This window comes from Anabrus simplex, chromosome 8 (assembly GCF_040414725.1).
Source record: "Anabrus simplex isolate iqAnaSimp1 chromosome 8, ASM4041472v1, whole genome shotgun sequence".
Classification (NCBI taxonomy): Eukaryota; Metazoa; Arthropoda; class Insecta; order Orthoptera; family Tettigoniidae; genus Anabrus; species Anabrus simplex.
The window spans coordinates 167,249,445-167,268,010 of NC_090272.1; the positions used below are offsets into that span (position 1 = coordinate 167,249,445).

The window sequence follows — 18,566 nt, forward strand, 5'->3', positions numbered from 1 at the left end:
CATACTAAATCTCCACTTGCTCAAATAAACGCAACATAATATATTGTACCTTAAGTTCTGGTGATAATGCATCCCACATAGCTGTAATACATGAGGATATGCCGTGTTGCCTACACTGTAGACGCCAGTCCACGAACCTGTTGACTGCAGTATACAATAAGATGTCCGGCACCATGGCTAAATGGTTAGCGTGCTGGCCTTTGGTCACAGGGGTCCCAGGTTAGATTTCCGGCTAGGTCGGGAATTTTAACCATAATTGGTTAATTTCGCTGGCACGGGGGCTGGGTGTATGTGTCGTCTTCATCATCATTTCATCCTCATCACGACGCGCAGGTCGCCTAAGGGAGTCAAATCAAAAGAGCTTCACCTGACGAGCCGAGCATGTCCTTGGATACTCCCGGCACTAAAAGCCATACGCCATTTCATTTACAATAAGGTGGTAATCAAATGAAGACGGCCCCCATGTCGTACCTCGAAAGTGATCACCGGCACTGTTTAAACATTTATCCCATTGGGTGATGAGATGGTGAATCCAATCCTTGAGAAATCTGGTGGGATGTCTGCGGAAATATGTCTTGTACCCAGTCATACACGACGTCGCTCGATGCAACAGATGTCTATGAATGTACGGTATTTCCTCAACTCCACAAATATTAGTGAAGAGATGTGGGCGGTAAGGAGCATATTGAAGAATTTCCCACCCAAATCACTGAAGTGTATCACTCAAAGAGTTGGCAGTGCGGGGAGTGGACGTAGTCATGAAGAAGGATAATTCCGTTCAGTAACACGCCAGGGCGTATTGACTTTATGGCACGCCTCAATTTCTACAGCGGCCGTTAACTTGCATCCGGGAGACAGTGGGTTCGAATTCCACTGTCGGCAGCCTTAAAGATGGTTTTCCGTGGTTTCCCATTTTCACACCAGGCAAATACTGGGGTTGTACCTTAATTAAGCCCACGGCCGCTTAATCTACCGACACGAGACTGACGTATTTGAGTACCTTCAAATACCACCGGACTGAGCCAGGATCGAACCTGCCAAGTTGGGGTCAGAAGGCCAGCGCCTTAACCGTCTGAGCCACTCAGCGCGGCGGTAGAGTTACTAGCACGTAAAATAACTCCTGCGGGACAAAATTCCGGAACATCGGCGTCTCCGAAAACCTAAAAATTAAGTAATTGGTGGGACGCAAAACAAATAACATTATTATTAGCATAGCCGTAGCGCGTTACCACGCGTGGCTACTCCCCTCGGTCTGCCCATAATGACTTATATTTCACTTAAATAGCTTAATATGCGTATTCGTTGCGCTCTCGAAATAAACTCTCCGCCCTGAACAGAACTTTCGAGAAGTGCGCCAGTTCCACGTCGAGACCTTGAATATTTTCGATAACCATTCTAACTGGCGGACGCATACATTTTCCATGTTGCTTTACGACGCACCGACACAGACAGGTCTTACGGCGACGATGGTATAGGAAACGGCAAGAAGAGGGAATGAAGTGGCCGTAGCCTTAACTAAGGTACAGCCCAAGCATTTGCCTTGTGTGAAAATGGGAAACCACGGGAACCCATCTTCAGCGCTGCCGACAGTGGGGTTCGAACCCACTATCTCCAGAATGCAAGCTCTCAGCTGCGCGCCCCTAACCGCAAGGCCAACTTGCTCGGTGGACGTGTTACGTACATTTACACGCAACTCTGGTGATGGTGGTGGTGGTGGTGGTGTTGATTATTGTTTTAAGAGGAAGTACAACTTGGCAACCATCCTCTATATAACACTAATCAGAGAGAAAAAAAGGAAGGGATCCGACACTTCGAAAAATGAAGATATCGGCCAAAGAAAGACAAGGGCGTGAAAGTGAAAGACTCCCTAGCCCTCGCAAAGCTAATAGCGTCGGGGTCAGAAAAGAACAAGAGTTGGCCAAGGAAGGTCAGATAGGATAGATGAAAGTGAGGAGCCTGGCACAAGTAAGTGGAAGAAATGCCAGGACTCAGCTAAGGGCCCCGTGGTTGCCAACCCACGCTCCAAAGTTCAGAGCCCCTGGGGCCCCTTTTAGTCGCCTCTTACGACAGGCATGGGATACCGTGGGTGTTATTCTACCACCCCCACCCACAGGGGTATACACGCAACTCTACTCTACAGTGTCTGGTGTATATGATATATTTTAAGACCTAACCTATTTTTGCCTCGTACAAAATTTCAATTTGACGTTTCAATTTTTTAAGATATTCACGTCAACAAATCAGTGCTCAACGGAAATAAAATGTGGAATCGTGTAATTTCGTTGTAGATATATATCGTTATATTTATTGGACAACTATAATTTAGTTCTGGATAAGTTGTAATTTTATCATTGTGTATTTCTGTCTGCAGTCTCAATATACGCAAGGGCTGGTTGGCGACCACGGCTATACTATTACCGATCTAAAGAGAATCACATATGAAGGAAAACTACTGAGGATGGTGAGAGTGCGAAATCCTTGGGGCTATGAAGAGTGGACCGGGGCATGGAGTGATGGGTAAGTTGCTGATTAACTGACTAGAATAATAGCCTAAGAAACCTCTGTGGAGTAGTGGTTAGTGTGATTAGCTACCACCTCCGGAGGCCCATGTTCGATTCCTGGCTCTGCCACAAAATTTGAAAAGTGGTATGAGGGCTGGAACTTGCTCCACTCAGCCTCGGGAGGTCAACTTAGTAGAGGGTGTTTCGATTCCCACCTCATCCATCCTCGAAGTGGTTTTCCGTGGATTCTCACTTCTCCTCCAGGAAAATGCCGGGATGGTACGTAACGTAAGCCAACTTTTCCTTGTTTATACCTTCCAACATTCCCATCCTCCACAACCCCTGTACTGCATAGCAGGTGGGGCCACCTGGGTCAGGTACTCACCTCTCCTCTCCTCTCCTCTCCTCTCCTCTCCTCTCCTCTCCTCTCCTCTCGTCTCCAGTTGTATCCCATACCTCCAGGGCACTGCACTTGAGGCGGTAGATGTGGGATTCCTCACTGAGTCCGAGGGAGAAACCAACCCACGGTAAACAGATTAAGAAAGAAATAATAATAATAATAATAATAATAATAATAATAATAATAATAATAATAATAATAATAGGTTCACGGCCCAATAACAATTTTTATGGTTTTCAGAGACGAGGTGCGGGAATTTTATGCCAGCAGGAGTTCTTTTACGTGCCGGCAAATGTATCGTCACGGGATGACGTATTTGAACACCTTCAAATACCACCGGTCTGAGCCAGGATTGAATCAGCGAACTTGGGTTAAGAAAGCTAGCCCCTTAACCGTCTCAGCCACTCAGCATATTATTATTATTATTATTATTATTATTATTATTATTATTATTTAGGTTAGGAAGTGGCAGGGCTTCGGGTCTGGACGACGTAGATGCATTAGAAAAAAAGAATCCTGGATATCTGAAAGGTACCAAGTAATTTTTTTAAATACTAAATACTCCAGTTAAGAAGGTCAGAAAAGTGAAGTATAGTTAATATATCATTAAAAATAACAATAAATAAAGAAGGGCACGACAAACTTTAAGAAGCTTCAGGTGAACCGGCCTCAACGATAATATAAGAAATGTAGAGACAAACCGAATTTAAAAGGCTCTCCCCACTCGAAAGAGTGCACACGAGAGTACAGTCAGTATGGGCACTCCAGCCCCATTTCACCATGTTACGGGGCAAGGCTGGTAAATAAATGTACCGCTACGGAAATTAGAGCATTATTCACTGTTAACTAAAATGGAGAACAACAACCAGACAAGCCGTTGCAAAAATTAACCCTAATCGGGTATATTCACACAAACGACATAATTTACTCAAAAGATGCAAGGATATATTTAAGAGGCCGAAAATAGCAAAAAAGACAGGGAGTTAAAAATGTCGGAAATCCCATGTAAATTGGCAACTATCTATTGGAGTACGATTGTCCAATTAAACAGAGACCAAACCCAATCTAAACTGCGACCGATGAGAAGGAAAGCTTAATTCCAAAAATGAACAATAAGGTTAAATTTTGAACAACCGGAGCTCTAGTGAATGACGAGTGAAGAGAATTCCGATGGAAACACACACTAACATCCCAGTAACATTTAACGGAATACAAGCAAGGTAATTTACTCAAGTTATCTCCGCTTGGCGATGTAATGAAAGGAAGAACATTTAAAATATTACACTTGGTATCGGCTTAAGAAGAAACAACAAATATCACCTACATTATTTAACAATAGGGATAAAATCCCAACCCCAAATTTACATTATATTAAAATATCTCACTCAACCTGAAGGGAAATTTTGGATATTTCTTCTTAAACAGCTATATTCGAGATGTCTTACCTTCTTAGCCAACCAGCCATGGTGCAGTCCCACTGTCTATCACAACACTAATCAGTTTAAGATCACAATCCGAGTCACTCTCTCACTCTCACTGACTAACGCGCGACACTGTGTAGCTTGCTGACCAGGGCATATGACTGGGCACTCTTGGAAGGATTGCCAACCCCGAACACAATATTTACTTCGCATGGAGTTCCATGTAAGCTAGGTAGAGGAGCAAAGTGCGAAAGGTGTTGCCTAAGTTCAGGAGAGATCAATTTACATTTTAAAATGTTTTATTATTTCTTAATGCGTTTACTACCTAGCGAGGGATCCCACCTCTACAGCCTCAAGGGCAGTGTCCTGCAGCATGAGATTGGGAATACAACTGGGCAGGAGGACTAGTACCTCGCCCAGGTGGCCTCGCCTGCTATGCTGAACAGGGGCATTGTGGGGCAATGGGAAGACTGGAAGGGATAGAGAAGGACGTGGGAAGGAATTGTCCGTGGCCTTAAGTTAGGTACTATCCCGACATTTGCCTGGAGGAGAAGTGGGAAACTTGAGAAAACCCACTTCGACGATAAAAATTAAATTTCGTGTGGCTATTCCTAGCCGGTTGCAACCCTTGCGGCATCTGCGTGTTATTGTGGTGGAGGATAGTGTTATGTGTGGTGTGTGAGTTGCAGGGATATTGGGGACAGCGCAAACCCCCAGTCCCCGAGCCAAGGGAATTAACCGTTTAAGGTTAAAATCTCCTAACCGGCCGGGAATCGAACCTGGGACCCCCTGGACCAAAGGTCAGCACGCTAACCATTTAGCCATGGAGCCGGATACTTCGAGGATGGCTGAGGAGGTAATCGAACCACCCCACCCCCAGCATCTGGTCAGTTGAACTCACGAGGCAGAGTGGACCCAGTCCCAATCCTCGTGCCACATTTCAAATGCTGTGGCAAATGCTGGAATCGAACCCAGTCTTCCGGGGGTGGCAGATAATCACACTACACACTACACCACAGAGACGGACAGAGACCAATTTACACGTTAAAATATATTATTATTATTATTATTATTATTATTATTATTATTATTATTATTATTATTATTATTATGAACGTGATCACCTCAATGGCTTTGTTTCCTTGCTCTTAACCCGGACGGGTGAGATTCTAATTCCTGTGGATACTACAGTAATGTTGCTTGATATTCTCACTGGAAAATGCAGTGGTATCAAAAAGGGCATGCGGCCGTAAACACTCGGCCAAAATCCAAAATGATGAAGTTTGCTCCAGTGTGGTTCCAGACCACAGAGAGGCTGTCAAGATTTTCAGTGAGAATCAAGTCTCAACTCTATCTCACTTCTATACCATCTTCAGGCAAAGTTAATCCTCGCTGAACCTTAACTCATTTAGATCCCGTTCCGATATTTATCTGAATTTGAAATGGGAAACCTCGTAAAACCACTTGCAGGATGGTGTTGGGTGAGATTTCATCTACATCTATTCAGTTGATCTTGAGAGGCTGAGTACACCTGTTCAAGCAATTTTGCTAGTTTATAAATACCTGACAGAGTCAGGAACCGAATTCGGGACTTCCAGACTGGAATCTCAATGCATGCTTAGAGACCACGATGGCCGCCACGTAAATTAATTGCTTCTCCGAATAGTGGCAATTCGTTGCGCTGTCGCGTCACGTCGTCCTTTAGAACGCGAACTCTTCCGTATTGAAGAAAAGGAAACCCATCTCTATGAAAGCGATTAAAGCCCTTGGAGAAACGGAAGGAGATAGTGGGTTCGAACCTCACCAACGGTAGCCCTGAAGATTGTATTCTGTGGTTTCCCATTTTCAAATCAGGTAAATGTTGGGGCTGTATCATAATTAAAACCACGGTCGCTTCCTTCCCAGATGGTTGAGGTGCTAGCCTTCTGACCCCAACGTGTTAGGTTCGATCCTGGCTCAGTCCGGCGGTATTTGAACGTGCTCAAATACGTCTGTTTCGTGTCGGTAGATTTACTGGAACGTAAAAGAACTCCTGCGGGACTAAATTCCGGAACATAAGCGTCTCCGAAAACCATAAAAGTAGTTAGTGGAACGTAAAGCCAAGAAAATTAAATTAATTATTCGCTTCCTTCCCATTCCTAGCCCTTTCCTATCCATCGCGATAAGACCTATCTGCATCGGTGCGTCGTAAAGCAAATTATATACACACAAAAAGAAAAATTAAAAGGGAAGACAAAGAAGTGGAGTGAAAAGTAGATAATTACCAATTAGTTTTAAAATAAAAGTTTAACATTTTAAAGTCCTTGTTGGAGAATAGCTTTTTGTCTCTCTCAAAAAATGTCATTCCTTAAGAGAGCAAATTTTACAAACATGGGTCCATCTATGCCATTCGCTAAATACGTTAATAACTTTTATAAAACAAGATTTAAAACATTACTTTTTACCTATGTTTTCCTAGTGGGTTTTAACGTCGAACTAATACATCGAAGGAGGTAGGGTTGGGGAAGTTGTGACCGTGGCTTTAATTAAGTTGTATCCCCGGCTTTTCCTTGCTGTGAAAATGGGAAAACACGGAAAACCATCTTCAGGGCTGCCGACGGTTGGATTCGAACCCACAATCCCTCGAAAGCAATCTCACAGCTGCGCGACCCTAACCGCGTGGCCAACTTACTCGGTTTTCTTCCTTTCTTTGTTTTAATTCATATTCATAAAGAGTGTAGGCCTATATGCCAATATAAAGGCAAGATGCCAACATACAGTATACAAGAATTATGTATATTTCAGTACTTGCATTGTAGATGATCAAAATACCAAGAGAATTCTTGTATTACTAAAATTACCATTAATTTGTTGTACTGATATTTTGTGTGGAAAGCGTATTTTGTAAACACCGGTGAATTTTGAACTTTCAAACAATGCGAAATATTCTTGAACTGAATAAAATCCATTTACCGACATTAATAAACCTTAATTATCAAAAAAATTAGCATAAAAATAAATGTAACATTTTAAAGTCCTTGTCGGAGAATAGTTTCTTTGTGTCTCCCAAAAAAAATGTCATTCCTTAACAAAGCAAATTTTGCAAACAGGTGTACATCTATGCCATACGCTAAATTATCTCTCTGTCTGTCCGTCTGACTCTCTGTCTTCTCTCTCTCTCTCTCTCTCTCTCTCTCTCTCTCTCTCTCTCTCTACCCATTCCTAACATTTATTCCACGTGATGAGATAAAATTTAATTAATTTATAAAAATGTCCGCCTCTGTGGTGTAATGATTAGTGTGATTAGCTGCCACCCCCGGAGGCCCGGGTTCGATTCCCGGCTCTGCCACGAAAATTTGAAAAGTGGTACGAGGGCTGGAACGGGGTCCACTCAGCCTCCGAAGGTCAACTGAGTAGGGGTGGGTTCGATTCAGCGCCTCAGCCATCGTAGAAGTGGTTTTCCGTGGTTTCCCACTTCTCCTCCAGGCAAATGCCGGGATGGTACCTAACTTAAGGCTACAGCCGCTTCCTTCCCTCTTTTTTGTCTATCCCTTCCAATCTTCCTATTCCCCACCAAGGCCGCTGTTCAGCATAGTAGGCGAGGCCGCCTGGGCGATGTACTGGTCATCCTCCCCAGTTGTATCCCACGACCCAATGTCTCACGCTCCAGGACACTGCCCTTGAGGCGGTAAAGGTGGGATCCCTCGCTGAGTCCGAGGGAAAAACCAACCCTGGACGGTAAGCAGATTAAGAAAGAAATTTATAAAACTAAATGTTCTCTATCATTTTCCAGAGATTCACGTTGGCATTCGTTGGATAAAGAAGTTAAGAAGGAACTTGGCTATAATCGAGCTGACGATGGTGAGTTCTGGATGAAATTCGTTCACTTCACGACAAGATTTTTAGAAGTGTGCATCGCAACCGTAGTCCCAGCTGTAGGAGCATCCCGTGCAGACGGAACTGCAAATAAGGTAAGTTAATTGACAACGGAAGTCCGTTTGATAATCACCACCACCACTACCAACTTCTACAAACTCTCATTAATATTAATTAAAAACGTAGAGTAATATGGAGAGTTAATGAATATAATAACAGAACTAGAAAAGAAGATTCGAGAATCAGGAGGAGTTGTTTAAACAGGGTCCACAGGACAATTGAACCCTGTCATGAATGATCTTTCCCTCTTTCCTTTGTCACGCACATCCAGGGAGGAGTTACCTATTGCAAATCCCAGATATTTTCTCATTTACAGGTAATGTAATAAAAAAGTAATCTCCGCAGCCTAGTGGTATGACCAATGAAATTCCAATATTAACGGTGCGCGCTAGGCCATTAGGATGCTGGGATTGCTGGGAATCAAAACAACAAAAGTGGCTTCATCTGCATAGCCGACAGATGTTATGTGTGTATGTATGTATAAGACATACTACCTATACTCAGTCGGTTCCATATAATAACAATAAAATGAAGAAAATATAGCGAGAGAAATACCTAAAGGAGTGGATAGCTTTTATATTTATTACCGTACGACAATCTATACGTAAACACTATCAGCATTGTTCGATTTATGACGATCGCCTCCTAATGGTAAAATAACTGAAACTGGTACCAGATAAAGGTTACAAGAACAATGCAATAATGATCATACTTGAACGATTTAGTGAAAAATACTTTCAGTGAAGTGAGTGAATTTTTAAAATTATTATTCTGGCATACATACATACATACATACATACATACATACATACATACATACATACATACATACATACATACATATCTTTATTACCCACCCTAATGTACACCATCGGCTTTCAGGTAATAAAGACAGAGCGAAACAAAGAACAAACAAACAATAGGCACTACATCTCTCCTAAAACTACTTAACTAAATTATCTACCTCTACATCTACTCAGTGTCCTCCCATACGTACGCAGATAGCCAGCATACGTGCAGGAAGCACCGCACTACAAACTACCCTATTACCCTACTCCTGCCTACCATACGTACGCAGATAGCCAGCATACGTGCAGGAAGCACCGCACTACAAACTACCGTATTATCCTACTCCTACCTACCACCTGAAATAAATTAGTAGACTGGTCGCTGCGTCAGCCTTGGTATGGAATACATGCCCACCAACCCGTTGACCGCAGCCACCAGCCTCGCCACGTGAAAACTGATCTCATATCTCACCTACATTAGCTGACACTGTATTCCTTCCCTACCATGTGTGACAAGCCAGCTTGGCGGAAACCAGACCCAACACATGGCCTGCCACACACTTCCGCTATGTACGTTACACCTTCTCTGTTCAATGTCAGCTCTCTATCTTCCCGTGCAGACATGCTCAAGCCTAACTTCTTTGGGGTGGGTCAAGTCCCAACCCCTCCCTCTTCCCTTGATACGTCACCTTCTCCTCTCTCGCACTATTCTCGCCCACTACATCTCATCTTATTAAACTTAAGACTTATACATCAACTAACAGCCATTTTACATCCCTCATCATTGCACCTAAAACAATTTAACTTTTTTTTTTACATCTCACTTACACACAAACAAACAGTTTCCATTCCAAGGCCATTAGTTCACTCAGTCTTCTCAAATATTCTGGCATACGAAAACACAATTTCTCCATCGATAAGCACGAGATAGAACGCCTTCTACTGAGTTGGAGGAATGATATCTTAATAAATGTTGATTATGGATGCTTCATTGCAGGTATTTCTATGGTAGAGATATGATTCGTGTGAGATGGAATTTCGTATGCTTGGTTCCCTATCGATAAAATTACTCTCATTCAGCGAGGCAAGATTGCCATTTTGTTGCACGCAATAATAACGTCACCTATTGATATAAGACTGAACCAAGTCCTACTACCTGCTTTGAAGTTTTCGCGTATTGAGAACGATAACTGACAAAAGAAAATCTCCTTCTTCTTTCGTGAGGCTTATGGGCTCTTTTACTGCTACCCAGTCACAATACGTTTTAATAAAAGGAATCACACGCAAAATAGGGGCTTTAAACACATATACAGATGAAATTTTTCACATATTGAAGAAGGTATATAGAGCTGATGAACACTGTTAGGATTGTCAAGTTAGTCATAGATCACGCACGAAAAAGATCTTTCACACAGTTCAAAATGGAAGCCGGAGCGTATTGTCTGATGGTAGACAAATGAAGTACGAAGGTTACAAAATATTCATCGTCTGGTAATTTGAACTGGCTTGGCATTTGTCTACCTTTTCCAGTACATAAGTATTAAACACTTCACTGCACTATGAACCACAGTTTTTGATGGTGGATAAAACACTATACCACAATTTCCGTATGTAAAAAAACTGCGAAAGACAACAAAAGACAATCGTTAATATTTCTCATCCAGTGCAGTGAGGTTGTCATTTTGGAGCAAGTAGCAACATTAATATTATCTGCTGGCATTGGAATGAGCTAAGTCCTGCTGTTTGCTTTTATGTGTTCGCATTACGGAGAGGGACATTAGCAAATGACAATAATTCAATATTCAATTTATTTATGATATGTGCATTTACTGTAAGTGTCTAGGTGGTAGAAATCGTCTCCATTAGCCCACACTATAATAACAGATTTAATGAGTGAATTAGAATCCGATGATTTTGTATCGAGAGATTATGTTAATTATTTGTTCAAGGGGAGTCGAAAATCAAACAAATTTTAAAAATGACGTTTCTCCAAATGTTGCCTCATTCAATTATTTGGACTTTTGATTAAAATGGTGTATAATTTACTTTAATACGACACATGGAAGCATTTTAAAGAAATATTTTAAATATCAATACACAAATATCAATACAAGACATATTTCTTTTTGAAAATATGAATATCTGGAACCCTTTAATCTAGAAGGCTGTGGTTTCACTGTTCTATTCCTGAATGTTACCGTCACTGCCATAACAATCATTTCAATAGTTTCGATTAAATAGAGTTGGATTTTAGGCACTATTGTGGGTAAATGTGTGAGTGAACATCCTGTTTTACTTTGAAATCATATTCTGAAAAATGACTTTTTTCACACGTTTGACCCATTATCTTTAGAAATTACAATGGATAGGCAGTTCATTGTTTGCAGAGAGTCACCTTGTGCCATGATACAGCTACTGAACCAGATAAAAGCTCTTCACATGTACAGTTTCTGATTTACATATATTTCATTGACATTTTTTGTAAAAAGAAAATTGGAACTTATTTAACATATTCATAACTTCAAAATCGTTTGCTCCAACCATTCCATCCTGGTTCAGTACTTATGGAAATGGTGTAAATACAAGTAGTGAAAATATCAAAGCTCTAAACTTAATACTTCTTGAGATAACGGGGCATGTTTTCTGTCAAATTAACATTGTCAAGATAGGGCTTGCCGACTCCCCTTAACGATATTGTCTCCAGAGAAACGAATTTTAGCCCACAAAATGCTTCATGTTTTCATTGAATCTTGGAGATCTGGACTTAGTTTAAAAGACTATACGTTCACATATACAGTACATATAATAATTAAAGGACCGGGCGAGTTGGCCGTGCGCGTAGAGGCGCGCGGCTGTGAGCTTGCATCCGGGAGATAGTAGGTTCGAATCCCACTATCGGCAGCCCTGAAGATGGTTTTCCGTGGTTTCCCATTTTCACACCAGGCAAATGCTGGGGCTGTACCTTAATTAAGGCCACGGCCGCTTCCTTCCAACTCCCAGGCCATTTCTATCCCATCGTCGCCATAAGACCTATCTGTGTCGGTGTGACGTAAAACCCCTAGCAAAAAAAAAAAAATAATAATTAAAGGAAATATCAGAAACATTGATTATGTCACGCACTGTATATGAATTTACCATGATGCTTTTGACATTAATACTTAAGATAGGTTATGCACTAATACATTCTTGCCAGGACAGAAGGCTTTTATATTTAGGGTGTTGCCTGTTCCTGCCCCAATTCTTACCACTGTGTAGGCCATTAGCCTAACATGATCGAGTGTGGAATTTACGCCATCGCTTTTGCCACATCTGCCATCTTCAGCAGAGTTCCCTCGGGATAATATTACGTCCACGAAGGCATTAGGTTTCAACTGAACAGAATCTTCGATCATCAAATGTTGTAAGAATTTCCGGTGTTAAATGAACAAATTGTAAGTGAGTCGATTACCCAACGTACTAAAACTAAACGAGGAAGACAGAAAGAGAAAACGAAGTCAAACAGGGAAAAGATAAAATATGCTGTTACACTGAAGAGCAACTGAAGCCAAAACGTTATATTTGCGAAAGATGAATTGAGTAAAGTTACAGGAGAGAGAGGGTAATGACTCTAAATTCGCAGACCTCTACGTCTAACATAAGAATGATATACAGTGGAAATGAAATGGGCCAGGCTAAGTTAACCATATGTGACGAGGCAACCATGATTCCCCATTACGTTATTTCAGAAATAGATCAGCTTCTTATAATGAAAAACAAATCACCTTTTGCTATAAAAGTGATCTTGCATAATGCAGACTGCGGAGAGTGCAAGGCAGTAATTCCTCACTGTCACAGAACAGCTGTTGTCAAATCGTTTGAAATATTTATTCTATGGCCCAAAATTAAGATTTAACTTCAGTTACTGGCTTATACAACTTGACAACAGAGAATTAGGCCAAATTGTATCTTCGTGATTCAATAGAACCAGATTTCATTAAACAATAATTTCCAAAGGAGAAATTTTGTGTCCAAGAAACGAACAAGTTAACGTCATCAAACAAGAGGTTCTGAATAGTTTGATAAGCGACGAAATAACGTACGTTAGTATTTACTTCGTAGAGTGCGATGGTGTTAATGAAGTTAATAAAGCTGGTTTTGTGCAATGGAACGAGATTGACTCTATTGAAGCCAGACAAAAATATCGTTCATGCAGAAATTTTGATGCTGTCAGCTTCAGGAAGAAAGTGTTTTATTCCAAGAATAGATTTAGCACCTGTTAAATTCGATACACCATTCGTTCTTAAATAGAGGCAATTTCCTATAAATTTAGCCTTCTCTGTCACAATGAATAATTCACCAGGAACAGTTTTAATGTTGGCATAAATCTCTCCACTTTGGTATTTTGGACATTTTTATGTAGCTTTCTCAAGAGTACGCAGATCCATAGACGTCAAAGTACAACTCCAATCTACAACTATACACAATATGGTTTGCAAGTATATTCCAAACAATAAAGAATTGAAAACATAAAACTAATAACTACTGGTAATCATTTTTTTAAATATCCTCATCCCTCCAAATCGCCTAACCTGTAAATTGATGATTTATTTTGATGGTCTTTAACGATGTGTTGTTCAGAGACACAAACCTCAAGAGTGTTAAGTTCAGTCAACTCTTCCTTTAAGTTCATTTTAAAGAATAAAAATACATTTAAATTATAAAGGACATAACTTGAAGTTGATGGTCATTATTGGATTAAAATATGCAAACAATAACATCGTAACTTGACTCGTGCAGTTAGTTAATCACACATCTCCAATGAAGAATATCGTAACTTCATCACACACTGTACGATGTTCTTCGTTGGATAATTCCAGTTCAGCAATATCGTAACTACATGCAAATGGGTTATTTAATACATTACAACACCCTTCTTGGGGCAAAATAAACTAGGTAGTAAATGCATTCCACAAAACCCATAATCGTTAATATCGAAAAACTCTCTGATTTTGTTTTGCTAGGGGCTTTACACTTTATTTATTTATTTATTATTATTTTCTCAGATCTACAGTAAGAATACCTATTTGATCCGTTAAAGAGAAAATAACAATGTCCAGCCTAAGCCAAAATTTACACTCTATGAACTGTAAAAAAAAAATACATATCACACTCTATGTGCTGTACAGAAAAAGAAAAGAAAATAATGTACGGAATGAACAAAAATGAATAGAACAATATTTCTATTGTTCTCCCAGAATATGCAATTTAAGCTGTATTATGTATGTCACAGACCTTCGTGCCCCTGCTGAGTAAACACGCGAACCTTTGCACATTCCATTCCTCCTACATTTCCTCTACTGTTTGCAAGTAAATACTATAATGCCTGTTCTGATTCCAATCAAATGCCTTATAAAACCTCAAAGGTATAAATATTACTCATAAGATATATGATAGATCCATTTAAAATTTCCAAATACTTTATAGATGCTAATTTCGACTGTCGAAGGCAAGTTTGCGTACTAGTAGTAGTAACAATTCTGTGATTCCAGATGTTCGTAATTCACGATAGCTGGAGAGCTGGAGTGAATGCAGGAGGAAGTCAAAACGATGTCCGGAGTTTTGCGACCAATCCACAGTATTTGTTGTCAGTCGAAGAAGAAGGTGAGTAAAACATTATGATAGATCAGAGATGTATTACATGCCGTACAACTAAGTCTTCATCCGTAAAATAGTGTGCTTTACAGACATTTGATATGGTTTCTATTCCCGGTTTGGCAGACATTTGACATGGTTTATATTTCCAAATATCCTTAAATACAGTTCAATTTTACTCCTGTTGCTTTCTACTTTGAATCATTCTACACTATATCATAGAGGTGTTATGGAAATAGGTTCTGCGCGCCGATACAGAGTAAAGATCTTCATTTGGTTCTTGGCAGAATATAACGTTGTATTTTCTAATACATTGGACTAGGCTGTCCACTCAATTTTCTATGACAGCGCCCGTAGCATCCATAAAATTATACGAAATACAAATAACGTTATCAACAACATAAAACACCGATAAGAGTTGGAGAGAGAATACTGCCTTGAAGAACACCAGCATATCCATGACGGTTAGTACAGCGTCAGTATTGAATGTGTACATAGACATTTCTGTTATGAAGGGAGCTTTAATAAGGAGTGCCCAGTTTATAAAGTTTATAAAGAAGGCCACTGCACCACACCTGATCAAATGAGTATTTTGTACCGAGAGATGTGTCTAATGTGTGTTCTATTGCTTCAAATCCACAAATACCTGTAATACACTACCGGAAAAGAATTAGAACACCCTTTGAGAGGTTTCCAATTCACACAAAATTTACTGTAGAAACAATACATATAGAGTACATGGAATTATTACTTTTACGGATCAGTAGCTCAGGCAGTTCTAAGGAACCAGGTTTGGACCCACGCTGAAACATCCATATTTGTATGCGGTGTAGCCTCTATGGACGGCAATGCACGTGATGACTCTGGCATGCAGTCGATCATACAGGTGGCGAATACTATCTTGGGATACCTTATTCCACGCCTGCTCGACCTTTTCACGTAGTTCTGTAAGATTTGTGGGTTGACGAATCGCACGAGTCACTTGTCGTCCCATCACGTCCCACACGTGCTCGATTGGAGACAAATTCGGAGATCGTACTGACCAAGGAAATTATAATAATAATGATGCCATTTGCTTTACGTCTCACTAACTACTTTTACGGTTTTCGGAGACGCCGAGGTGCCGGAATTTTGTCCCGCAGGAGTTCTTTTACGTGCCAGTAAATCTACTGACGTATTTGAGCACCTTCAAATACCACCGGACTGAGCCAGGATCGAACCTGCCAAGTTGGGGTCATAAATCCAGCGCCTTAGCCGTCTGAGCCAACCAGGGAAGTTGCAGCAGAGCACTTTGAGCTTCACGGGCAGTGTGTGGGCAAGCATTATCCTGTTGCTACAACACATCACCTTCTTGTTGCAAGAACGGCAGAAGAACGGGTCTAACAACATTGTGCACGTACCGAGCGATGGTCATCGTTCTCTCCACAAACGCCAAAGGTGAACGAGAGTTTTAGTTTGTCGCACCCCAGACCATAAGGGCTGGTATGGGGCCAGTGTGTCTTCGACAAATGCACTCTACGAGACGGCGCTAACCAGGTCTACGCCGTGTGCGTGAACGACCATCACTTGCGTGCAAGCAGAATCTCCTTTCATCGCTGAAGACCACTGCACGCCATTCCATCCCCCAGGCGATCCTCTGATGGCACCAATCGAGCCATGCACGTCGATACTGTGGTGTTAGTGGAAGACGGGCTAGAGGTGTGCGTGTCCATAGTCCCATTTATAGTAACCGGTTGCAACAATTCGTGTTGACACTTCTGGGATCACATTCGTTCTTATCTGTGCTTAGGTAGCTGAACGATCTGCCACTGCTGCCCTTACAATACGACGAGCTTGGCGGGCGTCTGTGCTGCGTGGACGTCCATACTCTCGTTTACGAGTGTGAGAATGTTCAAGAGTCCATTGTGTATCATTGAACAACTGACGTGGCACGTGTAACTTGTGTGTCATTTCTCCGAAAGGACCATGCCGCCACTTGGAAGGCCACAATTTGACCCCGTTCCAACTGTCTCATTTGGCTATAGGAAACACGAGTGCGTCTTCCTGGCATGGTGCCTGCTTGCCTTACATATCTGCACCACACTGAGCCTTATGGCTTTTTTTCGGGGGGGGGGCCCGAAGCCCGCTCCCCCCGCGTGACCATCGACTCAATCTACATGGCCTCCGACATGCTATTATTTCTAAGAAGAAGAAAGAGGTAGCAGGGAGGAGTGGGAGGTGATACAAGGAGTATCTGCCGGTTTCCGAGTCAGACTCGCTACCACGGCAAGAGTTTGTGTTAGGTATATGGTGTTGAAGTATGGTATTGAAGGGTCAGGGAAAAACCACATAGGCTTTGAGCATTTCCTTTTAAAGGCTAGTCACAGATGGCGCTCTGATAGCTATGACACTATGCTATCTGCTGACAAACGGCGTTCAAACCATTATCAACACATCTACCATATCCCAGATGCCATTTGCCATCATCGGATCAACATCTACATCTTCTTTCCAGGTGTTCCAATTATTACTAGTTTTCCGGCAGTGTATGTTCAGTTAATCGAAAGAGCTGTTAAGATGTTGAATGTTGACCTCTGAAACACAGCTGATGGGAGCGAGATTTATTGGTGAAAAATTGTGTAATGCTTGTTGTGAGTATGACTTTGTCAGGAAGAGTACCCGGTACTTTAGAAGAGTTATGAGACAGTAACTCGTGCGATGAAGTTTTCGATAGCAAGTACGGTATTTCACAGAGTTTCCAAACAGTTAAAAAAATGGTCTATCAGTAACATGGAGGTTAACAAAGAAGCTAGAAATGCTACAGCTTTGCGGGTTAGATTTCTTAGTATGGAATTTGAAGTTAGGTCATGTCCGGGAGCTTCCTTTCGTGGTTTACGTTTGATAAGTTTACGAAGATTAGATGGTGAAATGTTCCATTTTGAATATTAGTGGCCGAAATTTTACATTGGCATTTAATTAGTAATAGTTACGAAATACCAATGACGATTCTCTTTTACTGTTTAGGACCAACAAACTGATGTTGAAAATATCATAGTTATACATTAAACAAAGAAAACGGAACCTTAGGTAAAACGTATATCATTATGAAACAAAAAGCTCCGCAATTCTAATTGTACATCATATGTATCTTTTAAAAGATGTGAAATAGTAACACACATACATACATTATAATTATAGACTGTTATGCCTTTCAGCGTTCAGTCTGCAAGCCTCTGAGAATTTACTAAACGTCGACACATTCCTCGATTTGCAACTAGTGTTGTGGCCTCATTTAGTTCTGTACCTCTTATCTTTAAATCGTTAGAAACCGAGTCTAACCATCGTCGTCTTGGTCTCCCTCTACTTCTTTTACCCTCCATAGCAGAGTCCATTATTCTCCTAGGTAACCTATCTTCCTCCATTCGCGTCGCATGACCTCACCACCGAAGCCGGTTTATGTGTACAGCTTCATCCATCGAGTTCATACCTATACTAGCCTTTAGATCCTTATTCCCGAGTACCCTCCTGCCATTGTTCCCACCTGTTTGTACCAGCAATCATTCTTGCTACTTTCATGTCTGTTACTTCTAACTTATGAATAAGATAGCCTGAGTCCACCCAGCTTTCGCTCCCGTAAAACAAAGTTGGTCTGAAAACAGACCGATGTAACGATAGTTTCGTCTGGGAACTGACTTCCTTCTTATAGAATACTGTTGATCGCAACTGCGAGCTCACTGCATTAGCTTAACTATACCTTGATTCAATCTCACTTACTACGTTACCATCCTGGGAGAACACACAACTTAAATACTTGAAATTATCGACCTGTTCTAGCTTTGTATCACCAATCTGACATTCAATTCTGTTCAATTTCTTACCTACTGACATCAATTTAGTCTTCCAGGGGCTAATTTTCATACCATACTCATTG

The 18,566-nt window shown here is 41.2% G+C and overlaps 1 protein-coding gene across 1 annotated transcript in view; it reads left to right on the plus strand.

The window, feature by feature from the left end:
- LOC136879253 (calpain-9) overlaps positions 1–18,566 on the plus strand; it is a 134,075-nt gene that overhangs the window by 102,733 nt on the left and 12,776 nt on the right. Inside the window, exons 5-7 of the mRNA XM_067153066.2 lie at positions 2,372–2,517; positions 8,095–8,272; positions 14,554–14,665. Of these exons, the coding sequence (XP_067009167.2) occupies positions 2,372–2,517; positions 8,095–8,272; positions 14,554–14,665 (436 nt within the window). The remainder of the gene's footprint in view (positions 1–2,371; positions 2,518–8,094; positions 8,273–14,553; positions 14,666–18,566) is intronic.